General features: G+C 45.7%; 1 protein-coding gene across 4 annotated transcripts in view; it reads right to left on the bottom strand.

Annotated features, from left to right (window-relative positions):
- Positions 1-17,500, bottom strand: part of rptor (regulatory associated protein of MTOR, complex 1) — a 361,851-nt gene that overhangs the window by 133,080 nt on the left and 211,271 nt on the right. For all 4 annotated transcript variants that reach the window (XM_063201318.1, XM_063201331.1, XM_063201308.1 and 1 more), the window contains exons 9-10: positions 16,447-16,547; positions 10,246-10,390 (exon numbers count right to left, since the gene is read on the bottom strand). In XM_063201318.1, coding sequence (XP_063057388.1) covers positions 10,246-10,390; positions 16,447-16,547 — 246 coding nt within the window. The remainder of the gene's footprint in view (positions 1-10,245; positions 10,391-16,446; positions 16,548-17,500) is intronic.

Raw genomic sequence — 17,500 nt, 5'->3', positions numbered from 1 at the left:
TGCAGATCTGAGGTGTATTTCTCGAAAGTGTAGTTGTTAGCCAGTTAGCTTGGGTAGTTGCCCAAAGACAAAGTAGATACCCTAGTTAGCAACTATGCTTTCGAGAAATGCAACCCTGAACACCATGATAACACATTCAGAAAAAAATGAAACCGCCCAGCTGAGAAGTACTCAGGGAGACTGAGATTATGTTTGCTCTTTTGTTTTAGTTTTTTTATTACCAATTAGGCCACTACGGCTATTTCACGACGGAAAAGAGATTGCATATTACGGATATTGCGGAGAATAACATAAACGTGATGATGAAGAAACAAGATCCGAGCGGTTCCAAGCAGCGCTTCCTGATTGAGGAAAAGTCGGAGCTCAGACGCCTCAGGGGAGAGAGAGAGAGAGAGAGAGAGAGAGAGAGAGAGAGAGAGAGAGAGAGAGAGAGAGAGAGAGAGAGAGAGAGAGAGAGAGAGGATGTTGCCAATCACCCCATGGAGCGTCATTAGCAGCTATTGATTCATCTAATGCGTGACCTCGTGCAGATAAATGACTCCAGTTCGAGGAGAGAGAGAGAGAGAGAGAGAGAAACAGGCGAAAGACTAAATGGCGACCTTGCAAACAAAGATGAACTAGATCATTGTTACTGTACCACTTCCTGAACAGGGATATGAATGAAACGCACTACAACTGAGTGTCCTTGTGTTGTGTTGTTGCTTATTCTGATGTTTATTGCCTTTCGCTGCCCCAACTTATTGTCTCAACTTATTGGAGAAATGTTGTAAGTTAGCACATTTTAAACTGACAAATAGGTCACCCAATGTGAATTCTTTCTTGACACGCCCTGACGAAGACCTGGTGAGGTTGAAACCGGTCAGCGTTTTTAGACTATGGCTCAGTTTACAATAAAGGTTTTTTTACTTAACAAACTTTATTTCTCCTTGACTCATATGCAAGAGTTGCCTGACGTAGGCCCAGTGGCCACCAACCAAGTCTATGAAGAAGAAACTTCTGACAGCTTTTGGCGTGCCCAGGACAAAGTCATCTGAAAGGGCCCCACCAACCAATACATTCAATGTAATGAGAAGCCAATTCTGCCCCCCCCTGTCTCCCTGGGCCCGGGACAACTGAGCCATTTTGTTTCCCCCTGTCGGCTTCCCTGAGTAAAACTACTAGGCTTTTCATGTTCCATCAAACTCTTTGGATTGTAAAGAGGTTTTTAAAAGACACAGCATAAACTATACTACCTCTAGTCTAGTATATGGTCTTTCAGACAGACTGGATCCTAAAAGAACTGCACTTAGAGGGGCAGATGGGATGCTAAAAGATGAAGGGACGTTGTGGAGTACAGAGTGGATCTTGGTCAGCTGGAGTGGAGTGGAGCGGAGTGGAGTGGAGTGATGCTGTCGAAAGCTGCTTGCGGTTGCTGTTGCCTTTGATCACCGCGAAGTGGGGTGGAGGCTCTCTAGGAGCCGTATTTAATTCACCGTGTTGTGTAACGCACATCAAAAAAAAACACACACACCCTCTACTTATTCTAAGAGTGCTTTCATTAAGCATTTCCCCCATGCACATAAAATGATGTGTAACACACATGCACATCAAATAATGTGTAACACACACACAGACACACACCAAGTTCTTCCAGACTGCTATGAGTCTTTGAGTTTTTACCGTCTTTGCCCCATGCACATTAAATGTAACGTGGAGTGCACATCAAAGAATCCGCCTATCACGTCAGAGCTCCTTCTTCCAGGCTTAACGGTCATCCACTTTTTAGCATTTCCTCAGGTTCTCTCCCTTCTTCCTCAACCATTTTCTCATGCACATCAAACGTAACATGAGTGTTCCTTTTTCTGCTTTTTTTCAACTATTCCCCCTCACTTATATCAAATGCAACATGCAACACACATCAAAACAAGAGCAACCCCCCTCCAGCTTTCCCCTTTTTCCTTAACCATCCAACCCCCCCATCCCGATCTCCATCACCACCCTCCACCACCGCACCGCACCCCACCCCACCCCACTTCACATCACCACTTTAAAGACATCCTCCTGAAGCAGGAAAAACAGCCACGCCGACACTCCCTCGTCTTTTTTTTCACTTCATCCTTTTCCCTTAACCACCGCCCACCTCCACCACCTCATCTCACCTTCCTTCCTTCCTCCCTGCTTTCTTCTTGAAAAGGCTCCTCCATCATCCCAACTTACATTCGTTCTTCCAGGCTAAACGTTTTTTTCTTTTCCCCCGCAGCTTCCTCTTTTCCCTCAACCATTTCCCACCACTTTCACCACCCTCATCACTTCCTTCATTCCTGGTCTCTCTGCTTCTTCTTCTTCTTCTCCTCCTCCTTCTTCTTCTTCTCCTCCTCCTTCTTCTTCTTCTCATTCTCCTCCTCCTGCTTCTTCTTCTTCTTCTTCTTCTCCTCCTCCTTCTTCTTCTTCTTCATCATCTTCTTCTTCCTTAAAAGCATCCTCCTCCTCCTCCTCCTCCACCTCAAAGCACTCTGGGTGCTTCTATTATGGGCCCTCCTTTTGCCGCCTGACTAGGCCTGCCGGAGGGGACAAGCTGCACCATTTAGTGAGGGCTGCTGCTCAGAGGCGCATCTTGTCACCAGGCGAGGCAGGCAGTCGCTTGGGGCCCCCAAGCCCCTATACGGCTGAATAACGGCTCACTCTTTACTACAGTGGGTGCAATTTTGTTTTAAATGTTTCGCTTGGGGGCCCCATCTGACCCTAGAATCTCCTCTGCTGTTGCGGCCCTCCTTTTGCCGCCTGACTAGGCCTGCCAGAGGGGGCCACAAGCTGCACCATTTAGTGAGGGCTGCTGCTGGTGCTGTTGCAGGCCCTCCAGGCCCCATGTGCTTGTTTGTTCCCAGCAGCCAGCCAGCCAGCCGGCATCCTCCTCTGCTCTGTTCTTTTATAGCCCTGACAGGCTCAGGAGCTCCACAGGCTGTGGAGGTATAAAAAGAGTCCCCAGAGAGAGAGAGAGAGAGAGAGAGAGAGAGAGAGAGAGAGAGAGAGAGAGAGAGAGAGAGAGAGAGAGAGAGAGAGAGAGAGAGAGAGGGAGGGAGAGGTATAACCAGATAGAACCATGATGGAGAGAAGGGGAAAGAGAGTGAGCGCGCGAGAGAGAGAGTGACAGAAGGAGTGAGAGAAAGGAAAGATAGAATATAAAAAAGAGAGGTCAAGATCCCAGACGTCGGGGTGATGTCGAGGTATAAAATATTAGTTAGGGAACCTGATTGCTGTGTGGCCAGCGGCACTTGAGTCAGCAGAAAACACAAACGCAACGTCTCTTGGCCCTCCTCCTCCGCAACCACCACAACACACTGACACACACACTGACACACGCAAGCATTCACAAACAGAGACACAGACACAGACACGCACATAGACACAGACACAGCCACACACACACACACACACACTAACGCACGCAAGCGCGCACGCACGCACGCAAGCGTGCAAGCATGCACGCACGCACACACACACACACACACACACACACTTAGTCTCAAGGTCCTCCTCCTCGTCCACCACCACCGCACCACACCACACTGACACCTGTGACAGCATCTGTCTGGCCGTACTGCTTAACGCTGAATAGGAGTTTTTCAGACACCGCCGTCGCTCGCACACAAAGTCAACAAGCTGGACCTCATTTGTCTACATCAGACACCAAAACGCATACAAATCACCAGACAGTAAATCTCAATATCTCTTTTGTAAAGTACACGTCTGCTGCAGTGCAGACATCGAAAGTCAGTGGAGGTCCCTAGACTTAACAGGTGGACTGCTGACTGCGGAATGTTCTCAAAACAACAAAACACAAACTCACAGACACCAGTGTAAAAAAAATAACTTTTGATGAATATTTAAAACTGGCTTTGGCATACTTCATGACCCTGGTGTTTGGAGGTTGGGGTGAGCAAATGCAATAATCCGGGTGCCAGAAAAAAGTGGTAGACAGTGTGAAAGAGTGGTCCACACACTGGCCATGAGCTCCAAACAATATAAACTTTATTTCATTAAACAAACGGCAACGTTTCGATCCATCAGTGGGATCTTCCACAGGCAATGAGGGAAAAAAAGTCTTCCCTGACTATTGTTCTCTTTGCCTGAGGAAGGTTGGATCAAAGCGTCGCCTTTTGTTTAATGAAATAAAGTTTATATTGTTTGGAGCTCATGCCCAGTATGCGGACCACTCTCTCATACTTTATGATCCAGGCATACACGTATGTGGCAATCAGGCTGCATCTAAAAAAATGATGACATAATTGTTTTATTTAATTTTTTAAATCAAAACTTGTTTGTAGTTAATACATTTGACTACTGTACAAGATGAATAATTTGATATGGCACATGCCAGAAAGTTGAGAAGTAAACTGCAGTATTTTGCCTAGTATTGTATGATATGACCATGCCACATGAATTCCCCTCCTCTTTGTTCTCTGAACTCTACACACACGCACGCACGTTATACCACCTCAGACACTGTAGAAAGTTACGAAATAACAACCCAAGGTTCCGTCACTACAAAGCCAGCTACACAAACCCACCAACACCTCCGTACAAGCTTTGATCAACAATGGTACTCATCCTTCAAATCCTATATCCCGAATGGTGGTGGTAACACCTCTTCCTCTCTTCAAGATATAAAGCCACCTCCACAAACCCAGACACCTGTGTACAATGTCTGATCAACATAAAATAATGGTCCTGCACAGACATAATACTTCATGGTCATGCCCAGTGACGGGATGATTGCACATCGGGCCCTGGGCAAAACACTGCTAGCTCCCCCCATACAGTCTGCCAAGGTCACCATAGGGTCCCCCACAAGTAATGAGAGGGCCCGGAGACCTGGGGCACATTCCGTGCTTGCCCTCCCCAAGCTAGCACCGCCCCTGCTCATGCCACATGTGGTGGTATGGGCAAGGTTTTGTCACTTTGCAATGGCACCTACGTGCAACTTTCAGTTGTAGTGCAGTAGACGAGGTGCTTCAGGTCTGTTCCTCATGAGAGTGTAAAGCCTCGTTCACACACATCGCTACTAGTTACTCGCTAAGCAAGTGAAGTCAACCGGATGTCTATGTGTTCCAGCGAGGCGAGTAGGCGAGTAGGCGAGGATTGTAGTACAGGGGATGCGATGCGAGCGGGTTCCGAGTTAAAAAATATTTCAACTTTGAGCGAGGTGAGTAAGCGAGTAACCAATTGGAATGCAGAGTTCGGTACTTCTCGCTTGTGCATTGGCAGTTAAAGCCGCGGGAACGTTCCATGAGTGAGTGTCGAATAGGCGAGTAAGTGAGAAGCGAGTATTGTATGTGAACGTAGCTTAAGACTAGTGTTGCACCGATACCGATATCAGTAACGGCCGGGGTCCCGATACTGCACTAAAATGGTGGTATCGGCGTGTACCAACAAATAGGGCACGATACCATTTACAGATACTCGTATGACACAACTTGAACGCAGCCTTGATCTTAGTTATTTGATATCAGAGGTACTTTAAAAAATATTAAAAGTTATACTGGATTCACTTTGTACAGTATTAGTCTTTTCCTGTTTCACAAAGGTAAGCAGCAGCCTGACAAAGTTAAATAAATTTCAAACAGAGTAGTATCGGTATCGGCCTATACTGCACAGTCGGGTATCAGTATCGGGGCCAAAAAATGGTATGGGTGCCACACTACTTAAGATCCCCTCCTCTCTATTCTCCACACAGACAGAGGCTGGCCAGCTCTCCCGAGACCAGCAGCTCCGCTGTCGACATTCACAATGTCAGTGATGGTCCCAGATGTAGCAGATGGACCGTTTCATAACTACAACACATAGCTTTGTCACTTAAAGTTTGCAGAGTATGGCATGCTCTTATCCAGATAGTTTGTTGTTTCTTGGGTTGGGATGCTCTTCAGTCCAAGGTTTTCTGTACCCAGGTTCAAGAATGAGAATACATTCTCTGACTAGGACTTGTCAAATTAATAAAGACATTTTGAATTGGAGTGCCTTAGTCAGAGAATGTATTCTCATTCTTGAACATGGCTTTGTCACTTTGTCACGACACCTGTATACAACTAAGTCCTCTCCCTTATCTGAGCTCCACACAGACAGGGACCTGACCAGATCTTCAGAGACCAGCAGACGTTCAATGTCAGTGATATAGGTCCCAGATGTAACAGGTTGGCGGTTTCATAACTGCAACAGCTTTATAACTTTGTCACGACAGCTGTATAAAACTTTTTCGCTGGAGTGCAGAAGATGGTGCTCTTCATAACTGTTCATCATGTACTGTAAGAGTCTGGACATCTTGCGTTTTGTCAAGATATAAATCCAGCTGAACAAACATTACATTAAATGAAACAAAACAAACCCAGACTCCTTTGTTCAACACATAATACGGTTCTGCACAGACATGATATTAATACATAATACAGCAGCAGACGTAACAGGTGGACGGTTTCATAATGACAACACACGGCTTTGTCCCTTTATGCCTTTTCCTCAAGTGAGAGCAAGCCCGCCCGCGCTGCTCTCTTCAAAGTTCTCCGTGTTCCACACGCACACACACAGAGTCTGGCCAGCCAGCCCTCCTGATATGAGGACCAGTGGCGACTCTGCTGCAGACACCCCCTACCGTACTGCAGTGGCCTTGCGGTATACAGTACGACACACACAGACACAGAGAGAGAACTAGAGAGAGAACCAGAGCGACACACACAAATCTGTGCGCACGCACACACACAAACACACGCACTGATACGCACGCACGCACGCACGCACGCACGCACGCACGCACGCACACACGCGCACACGCGCACACGCGCACACGCGCACACACACACACACACACACACACACACACACACACACACACACACACAGACAGACAGACAGACAGACAGACAGACAGACAGACAGACAGACAGACAGACAGACAGACAGACAGACAGACAGACAGACAGACAGACAGACAGACAGACAGACAGACAGACAGACAGACAGACAGACAGACAGACAGACAGACAGACAGACAGACAGACAGACAGACAGACAGACAGACAGACCGACCGACCGACCGACCGACCGACCGACCGACCGTCAGACAGACCGTCAGACAGACAGAGACAGACAGACACACACCTCCCTTCTGAAACCAGGCAGGAGCCATAAAAGCAGTGGTGCACAGGGGCTGGGGCTGTGTGGTGCAGAGAGGTTGGGGTGGGTTTGGCTGAGCTGGATTGGGCTGTGTTAGGTTGGTCGTACTGTATGGTGCAGGGAGAGGTGGTGCTGAGCTGGGTTCTATTGGGTTGGGCTGGCTGGCTCGTGTGATGCGAGGGGGTCGAGTTAAACTGGGCTAGATTGGGTTGGATTTGTTTGGCCCGGGTTAGGCTGGAAGCGCTTACACACACACACACACACACACACACACACACACACACACACACACACACACACACACACACACAGACACGCACACACACACACACACAAACACGCACACAAACACGGACACAAACACGCACACACACGCACACACACACACACACTCACTTCCTACAAACAAACACAAACAAATACAAACAAACACAGCCCCGTCCGTACCCCCTCCCAAATTAATATTAAAGAGAGCATGCTCTCATTTGAATAACAATTGCTGTTTCACATCCGTGTGCTATCATCCATCAACACCTTTTGCTTTTTCAACTCTCCGCCTCCCTTCTCTCTCCTCTTCCCCAACCCTCCTCTCTGCCTCTTCATACACACAGTCACAGCTTCACTTCCAGGTCCTTTAATTCCTCCTTTTCTTCCTTAAACGCAATATATTCTTTTTTTAATCAATTTAGTGGCACAGACTGTGGCGAAGGATAGAAAAACGCATTGGGTGGGTTGGCATCATATCGTCTCATCAGAGCAGCTTTTACCAATAGACAGACTAGGCAGTTGCTTAGGGCCCCAGCAAATAATGCCCATTGAAGGGGGCCCCATCAGTCAGCCCCGCAATGCTAAGTGACAGCAAAAACAACTCAAGGGGGGGCCTATGGTTGTATTTTGCCTAGGTCCCCCCACAAGGGTGGAGCCACCACCGTGTCTCATGCACGTGGTAAGGCTGTGCTGCTGCTCGCTTGTAAAGCTCATATCAGGACAGTGCACATAAAGAGAAGATGTTAAGACGGGGGGAAAAAAGAGAGACTAGGCTCATCTTAACTCAATCACGGTGTGAGAGGAGAGGAGTGGCTCATTAACCAGTGCTGCGGAGTTACACAACTAAACTGCAAGGCCACGTGTGTGTGCGGCTGATCGGATTCAAAAATTGTCAGAGTGAGTTGTCGGCATGACACTGATGAAGACAACTCATGGGGAAGGAGAGAGAGAGAGAGAGAGAGAGAGAGAGAGAGAGAGAGAGAGAGATAGAGATAGAGATAGAGTGAGCGAGAAAGACACAATGTGAGAAGAGAAGCGAGGGTGTGTTTTGAAGCAAACTTAATGCATGCCAGGCAAAGAAACCCAGAGGAAAATGTCATCATAAATAAATAAAATGTAGCATTCTTTTTCTTTTTTTCTTTTTTCGAGGTTGGTAATTGCACTCTGCTGGGTACGGTTTAGCATATGCAGCTATCAGGGCCGCTGACAGCTTTAGCCGGGCCCAGGACAAAGTCATCTGAAAGGGCCCCCAACCAGCCCAATAGATACAGTGTAATGACGACCCAATTTTGGGCCCCCTCTCTTCCTGGGCCCGGGACAACTGTCCCCTTTGTCCCCCTCCCCCTCCCCCTGGCAGCACCCCTGGCACTGCAGCCAGGCAGCCACGACAAAGCAGGTTGCTGTGTTTCCACGGACATCTCTATGGAGATTCCCTTCCGTGAGAAAGAAGGCGGGAAAAAAAGCCTAAGGACGTTACAATACACAAGGGCCTGTTTCTATACGCGAATGTCGAGTGCAGCATTCGACACAACACAGCACTGCAGCATACATTACACACATAAGGACCAACACATGCTTCCAATGGTACCATGCAAGCCACTGACTTGTGAGCAGTACTGTATGTAGTCCCCAGTGCAGACATTACCTTGGATACCGTGAACCTTGATACACCACACAGACTTGTTGTCTTGGTCAAAGATACACCAGCAACATGGGCACCAAGAATTTCTCCTTTTTTGAACTCCGATACGTCACCCGTAATGTTGTGTGCATTGCAATATTTGGAGCAAAACTGTGCTCTTCAACCCTGTTCATTGAACCTTCACACTCGTCTCTTACTGGTGCAATGTGGAATTAATGAAGACCCGTGACAAGGTTGGTCGAATTTATCCATGAAACTTCCCACACTAAAATGAATTTGCCACCCTTGTATTTTGGCCTCTGTGCATTAACTTGCAGCGACGACTTTAGTTAGATGTTGAGGAAATGTGTTGATATGTGCTTACATACTAAATGTATATGTGCTATCAGTCTAGATGTGACTATTTAGAGATGTGATAATTAACCTTTTTCACCAGGGACGTTAGACAAATTCCGTTTTGAAACTAAGCAGGAAAACTGATATAATACAGGGTGCTGTAAATGTATGTCTGTCTTCTCTACGCCATTGGATGCTACTTTTCCTGTTTCAACCGCATTGAATCAAAGGTGTTGGATGTCACGTGAAAAATCAGCTAATTAAGCAAAGTCTACTGTCGTGTGCCTTTTCTCGACGTGTTGGCAGATGGCAAACATTGCAACTTTAATGTCATCAAATTTGATCATATCATGTGCTATCATATCAAGTGTCGCATGTGTCGTTATTGCTGTATTGCTCGGCTTTGTCTTGTCACACATTATGATATATTTGAATATTATTACCCATATTGCGACATCGTGCTGTGCTAATTAGATCGTGATTTGAAATAGATGTTTTTCTGTGCAATATATTTGTATTTGTGTGTGTGTGTGTGTGTGTGTGTGTGTGTGTGTGTGTGTGTGTGTGTGTGTGTGTGTGTGTGTGTGTGTGTGTGTGTGTGTGTGTGTGTGTGTGTGTGTGTGCGTGCATGTGAGTGCTTGAGTGAGTGAGTGTGTGAATGTGTGTTTGTTTGAAAGAGTGTGAGCTTGTCAGCGTGTGTGTGTGTGAGTGGGTACCTGAGTGTTAGTACACTATACCGGTGTGTGTGTGTGTGTGTGTGTGTGTGTGTGTGTGTGTGTGTGTGTGTGTGTGTGTGTGTGTGTGTGTGTGTGTGTGTGTGTGTGTGTGTGTGTGTATGCTAGTGTGTGAGGGCTTACCACATGGCGTGCATGTAGGTTGGCGGGAGGCGAGGGCTGCTGACTGGCGTGCAGTTGTACGACCTCATTATCCTCTCGGCCAATAGGAAGTTACGAAAGAGGCTGGCCACCAGCAGGTCCTGTCTGAACAGCTTCTGGAAGAGGTCTGCAGCAGAGAGAGGGAGAAAAGGGCAGAGAGAGAGAGAGAGGGAGAGAAAAGGGCAGAGAGAGAGAGAGAGAGAGAGAGAGAGAGAGAGAGAGAGAGAGAGAGAGAGAGAGAGAGAGAGAGAGAGAGAGAGAGAGAGAGAGAGAGAGAGAGAGAGAGAGAGAGAGGTTGACAGGGTGGACAGAAAACAGTCAGTTCTAACTTCAATAAAGTGCTAAGGACTAAAGTTTCTAATTCTGCCATGTCATCAACAGAGTGTAGTGGGCAGAAATGTGAGTGAAGGAATTGGATGACAGTTTGTTTGTTTAGGTTATTGCCCATAGCATATTACACTTAAACTAAAAATCAAAAATGATGGGGGGGGGTGGCAGGTGGATTGGCCCTGCCGTGGCCAACCGGTAGGGCACTCGTCTGCCATGCGGCCGACCCGGGTTCAATTCCTCATCACCAGTCATTTGCCAACCCCTCCCCATCTCTCTCCCCACTCGCTTCCTGTCCACCTCTCAAACTGTCCTGTCATCAATAAAGTCGTAAAAGACAAAAAAAATCAAGTGCATTAACCCTCTAGCTACCATAACGGCCGTGAACGTCCGGCTGGATCTGTACCAGAACGGCCGCGGCCGGCCGGAATATTTTCATATGAAAATACGGCTGAACGGCCGTCATCATGCAGTTTTTCCAGCTTTCAAACACTTTAGCTCAATATTACAGACCCTCCTCGATATACTTTCAGTATAAAAACTATATGTTTATATTATATTATTTTTCAGTATTTAGATTTTATTACGAGATGCGCCGCTTTATGCGATTTGGCAATCTGCCCTCAATTCAAATGACGGCCGTCCGAGATTGGATGGCTACAAACACAACCATTCTGTTTCTACAACCAATATACACTAAATATGAAAACTTCCAACCCTCTTCGATCTATTTTCATGGTCAACAGCACATGTTTATGACTATTTAGGCTATTTTTAGATCATGTTGTTTTATTAGGCTTATGAGATGGTGTTCAACTGTGATGAGTTCTGCCAAGGTCCTAAATAGCAAACACAACTGTCCAGCCGATGTCTACACGCTACATATTAAAAATGTAAACTGTCTTCGATGTGTTTTCAGAGTCAAACCATATGTTGGTATCCAACTATCTTAGTTTCCTGGAACAACAGACAGCGACAGCTCTGCGTAACAGCGCATCTGGAAGCGCAGCATGATAGGCTACTCATTTTGCGTGTCAGCTTTGGCAAAGCAGTCAAGGACTGTTACTACTCCACGTGTCCTTCATAAAAATGTGCGTGAAGACGTTGAGTTGAATGCTAACTTCCAATAATAGCTTACCAACGTGGTGTTTGTATCATTTCAATTCCGTATTACTCGGTGATGCCTGGCGCGTCTTACCTGTGCCAAATTGGGAGGGGAAACTTCCTTACAGCTCCATTCATGTCCTGTCTGCTATCGCGGACACTTCTACGGTTATCCTTACACGTCTTTGGCATGGTTTAGTTCAAACATTATTAGCTAGTGTAGTCCATTACAGTTATACCGCTTGAAACCGCTTGAAAACAGGACTTTTGGGTGAACGACATTTGTTGTCGTCACATGATCATTGTTCAACTTTGACCCTGGATGGATGGATGGATAGACGAAGGATAGATAGATAGATGTATAGAGAGATCGATAGATAGATAGATAGGCCTAAATATATAGATATATAGATAGATAGGCCTAGATAATATCGGATTTTATCACATTTTTATCATTTAATCCACATCAAAGGCACTCTATGGGAATACTGAACAATTAATTATCCATAAATGATATACCATTTGAAAGTGTGTTTTCTCTACTTTAATATGAAAGTAACTTGTAATTGACACTTTTCATTTCTTTTCAAGTTATTTGACATTATTTAAAATATGACCAAAATGTCAAATTTTCCTTAGAATTCCTGGTAGAATTCCGACCTATTCAAAAAAAATCCTGGTAGCTAGAGGGTTAAAGGGAGACAACTACTTCAAGCAAGAATGCTAAGCTAACTGGAGTAGCTCAGATGTGAGCTAAAAAAAAAAAATGATTTTGCCAAATAAGGTGCTGAGGACTATGTTCTGCCACATCTTTGTCAGAGTCCATTGGGCGGACAGAATGACAGGAGAGAAAATAGAAGTTCATGTGTGAGACAGATGAAAGGAGAACATGTAGAACTCAACATCAACTCTGAATCTTGACATTGACCAAATATTAATCACTGTGAAAATAAAGGTGGAATGTCTGCACACTGCTCCCGTTTTCCTTTGGCTATTATTTTCCCAAGTGAACGTTTCTGAGCGGTGTGCTCTTCACCACCTTTATTTTCATCGTGTCTCACCTTTTGTCCTGCACCTGTGTCTTGGATGTGTGCACCACTACCTTACCAAATTGTAATTACTCCATGTACTTTACTCATAGACTATTAGCACAAGGTGGGGGAAAAAAGAGAGGTCTGCAGCGAGGGCGGACAGCATGACAGAACGAGTGATAACGACAGTCAATGTGTAGGACGGGAGGAATGAGTAAACGACAGAGGAGGAGGATGCACACCTTCAGGATAAACAGACAAAAGAGATAAAGAACCAGTCCGGTCGGGCGGTGAGGTATGGGCATATAACTCACTGGGGTGGGGAATGCCAATAGAGGGAATCCATATACACAGCCCAGATTAAAAACAACAAGTCTTGTGTTTTTTTGCAAAGTGAGCAGCAATGAAGTTCGCTGAGTGGTTTGTGAACTGAAATAAGATTTAATGTCCCTTATTGCGTGATGGGGGATTGTAATGATACTTGATGCAAAAACAAATGCATTTTATTCATGTTCAATGGGAATAAAGGTCCCTCTGATTCTAACTTGTGCCTTCTTCCATTCTACCTAAGAGTCTACATAATTTCACATTATCTACAGTGCCCTCCATAATTATTGGCACCCCTGGTTGAGATGTGTTAAAAGCCTTAAAATAAATTCAGTGTTTATTGCAGAAGAATACTGTCACACTGAAAATTGTAGAAAAATGTAGCCTTCAACTCAAATGAATTGTAAGAAAATAAAAAAATCCCTGACTAAAAAATAATTATTTTTCATTAAATCACCTGTTCCACAATTATTGGCACCCTTAACAATTCCCAGGAAATAAATATAATTGAAGCATTTCTGTCATTTCTACAGTAGTTTACAAAGTTTACCAGAGTATGTAGGAACATTTAATTAGTAATTCATCACTTCCTGTTTCCCTGGGGTATAAATATGACGTGACACCGAGGCCATTTCTCTTATCCACTCTTAAACATGGGAAAGACAAAGGAACACAGCATACAAGTGAGGCAGATGTGCGTCGACCTTCACAGGTCAGGCAGAGGCTACAAGAAGATTGCCACTCAACTGCAGCTGCCCATATCCACTGTGAGAGGAATAATTAAGAAGTTCAAAACAACTGGAACAGTGGTAAACAAGCCTGGACGAGGACCCAAGTTTATTTTGCCACCACGCACAGTGATGAGGATGGTAAGAGAAATCAAAAGATCTCCAAAGCTCACTGTTACAGAATTACAACAAATGGTAGCATCCTGGGGTCACAAAGTCTCCAAATCAACCATCAGGCGCTGTCTACACGCCAACAAGCTGTTTGGGAGGCATGCACGGAGAAAACCTTTCCTCACTCACAATCATAAACGCAAGCGTCTGGAGTTCGCCAAGCGGTATTGGGGCTTCAACTGGGACCGTGTGCTTTGGTCAGATGAGACCAAGATTGAGCTTTTTGGCAACAAACACTCTAAGTGGGTCTGGCGTACCACGAAAGATGTGCATGCTGAAAAGCACCTCATACCCACTGTGAAGTATGGGGGTGGGTCAGTGATGCTGTGGGGCTGTTTCGCTTCCAAAGGCCCTGGGAACCTTGTTAGGGTGCATGGCATCATTAATGCTTTGAAATACCAGGACATTTTAAATCAAAATCTGTTGCCCTCTGCCCGAAAGCTGAAGCTGGGTCGTCACTGGGTCTTTCAGCAAGACAATGACCCTAAACATATGGCCAAATCTACACAGAAATGGTTCACCAGACACAAAATCAAGCTCCTCCCATGGCCATCTCAGTCCCCTGACCTCAACCCCATTGATAACCTGTGGGGTGAGCTGAAGAGGAGAGTACAGAGGAGAGGACCCAGGTCTCTGGATGATTTAGAGAGATTCTGCAAAGAGGAATGGCTGAAGATCCCTCTTTCTGTCTTTTCCCATCTTGTGAAACATTATAGGAGAAGATTAGGTGCTGTTTTGTTGGCAAAAGGGGGTTGTACAAAATATTAACACCAGGGGTGCTAATAATTGTGACACACATTATTTGATGTCAAATAATTATTTCTTTATGTGGGATTTTTTTCCCCACTGAATAAATGCACTTGTATTGAAGGTTGGATTTTTCTCTTTTTTTCCATTAAGGTCCCATATTATTTAGAAAAAAAATAAAATAATTGGAAGCTAAAAAACACATCTCAACCAGGGGTGCCAATAATTATGGAGGGCACTGTATATACCGTAGAGTCTGCTGTTGTACCATGTTTCTTTGCCTGTAGGCTGTATGCACTAGTTGGTAGCACTTTTATCACTTGCATATATGTAAAGTAATAGATTAATTGTTGCATCGGCTACCGGTGTGCAAGTTCCACTCTTTGCTTCTGTAGGCTACCATGACTGCTGCAAGGTGCAGCTCAAAACACATTGGAAGTGTCACGGAAGTTGCAGTATGCGCATGGAGCAGGGAAAAACTAGGTGTCTCCTACTGCCTACTGTATAACTAAGTGTTAGATTACATAAGGAGTATCTGTGTGTGTGTGTGTGTGTGTGTGTGTGTGTGTGTGTGTGTGTGAGTGTGTGTGTGTGTGTGTGTGTGTGTGTGTGTGTGTGTGTGTGTGTGTGTGTGTGTGTGTGTGTGTGTGTGTGTGTGTGTGTGCGTGTACGCACACATACACTCACGTGCGCGTACGCACACATACACTCACGTGTGCATGGGTGTGCACGTGTCTCTGAAAAAACTCTGCTTGCCACATGCCAGGCACAAACGCCTACTGTGAAGTTAGTGTTGCCAATGTAACCGCCCGGCGCCAGAGATGAGCCTTTGCAGTTGGCCAATATCGCCAGCACACCAGAGTATGGGAGTGGAAAAACAGAGACTGATATTTCAAAAAAAGGGGGACTTTAAATAGAGAGAGAGAGGAAGAGAGGGAGAGAGGGAAAAAGGGAGGGGGGGGGGTTAAATTGGGAGAGCTTCTGTGAAACTCCTTCCTCTGCTCCTTTGGGGAACATGGCCGGGTGTGGGTGGCCATTTTGGACTCTTAAAGGAGTAGGTGATATATTGTGGTGTATGGTTTAATGAAAGTGCACATTATAAGGGTTATACAGGCCCCAAAGGCCTCTCCTATGGGGAGCATTTCACTGCCTTTAATGAAAATGCTCTTCGCCTTCAGGTGATACTATGGCACATCAAACCGAAAATTGCAGTTAATTGGATGCAAACGAATTAGTAAACAAATGTGCAATGATTTGCTGTAGCGTTTTTCTTTGGCTGATTTTACATTAACTGATCGGAGCTTAATGAAGATGATGAATGAATGCATGTCTGTGCCTCGTCCACATTCTCCAGTGTGAGTGAGTGGCATTGCTGGATTTGTGCAACATGTGTTGTGTATGTGTGTGTGTGTGTGTGTATGTGTGTGTGTGTGTGTGTGTGTGTGTGTGTGTGTGTGTGTGTGTGTGTGTGTGTGTTGTGTATGTGTGTGTGTGTGTTGCTGTACACCTTCCCTTACTGATCCAAAAGAAAACTGTCTCTACCCTTGAGTGAAATGTTTAGTTTTCATCTTTTCATCAACATCTGCATGGGCTACTCCACCAACAACACAACCAGTGCACATTGCAGCAGTAAAACACAGCTAAGACATGGGGAAAAAGGACAATGTATATCAAAAGAAGGTGTGCCGGTGTGGCTGCAGAGTTTAAACAACAACAAAAAAACACATGAGGAGGAAGTAATTACGCACCTCTGGGAAGCACATTCCAGGCAATGGTGTCTGTGATTGCCGTGAAGATCCAATTTAGCTCCCCGAGTGGAGTTCGCCTGTCGTTGAGACGGCCAGGTATTCTTCAAAATAGAAAGAAAAAAAAACAGACACATTAGCATGACCATGTACATAAACAAATACAGAAAAACGTAAATACATACACACACACGCATAGACAAACACAGACAGACACAGACACAGACACATACACCAGATTGAAAACAGCTGGTGAAAAAACACCCTAAAAAGAAACAACAAAAGATGCAAATCATCAGTGCCAACAGCAGCAGCAGCAGCAGCAACAGCTCCCCATCACATCACATCCAACATCCACCCAGCAGCACAGCCGCCCGCCACTCATTCATCTGTTAATCCGCCTCAAAGTAGCTGTCTAATCTGCAACATTACCACAGTCGTCAACAGACGCCAATTTGCCTCCAAATAACAATAAAACAACACAACAAAATCCTGCCAGCATGGGGAGAGAGGGAGGGAGAGAGGGAGGGAGAGAGGGAGAGAGAGAGAGGGGGGGAGAGGAAGAGGAAGAGAGGGAGAGGAAGAGAGAGGAAGAGAGGGAGAGGAAGAGAGAGGAAGAGAGAAAGTCAGGGAGAGAGGAAGAGAGAGATGGAGAGAGGAAGAGAGAGAGACACACAGGGAGAGAGGGAGCGAGAGAGAAAGAGAGACAGAAAGAGAGAAAGAGAGGGGGGGAACAAAACAAGGTTTTAGTGCTCAGTTGTCTGGGTGGCCATATTGAGGCTCCAGGGGCCTCTTTAACCAAGATCCGATTCATGTAATGAAGCAGCGAGAAGAGCCAGTGTCTCTCTCACAGGGCTTCATAATTGATTAGCGTTAAGCCTGTAGCTACTCTAATCCATGTCAAAAAAGACAATGGCTGACATCTGGGGCGATGGTGGCTCAGTTGGTACTAGAGGCGCCTGCTCCACCCGGTCCACCTGCCCCCTGTCCCCCGATGTGTCCCTGAGCAAGATGCTTAGCCCCAAATTGTTTCTGGTGGCAGGGTGGTACCCTGCGT

Source organism: Engraulis encrasicolus, chromosome 1 (genome assembly GCF_034702125.1).
Source record: "Engraulis encrasicolus isolate BLACKSEA-1 chromosome 1, IST_EnEncr_1.0, whole genome shotgun sequence".
Lineage (NCBI taxonomy): Eukaryota > Metazoa > Chordata > Actinopteri > Clupeiformes > Engraulidae > Engraulis > Engraulis encrasicolus.
Note: the sequence above shows the minus strand (reverse complement) of the source record. Positions and strands in the feature narration are given on the sequence as shown.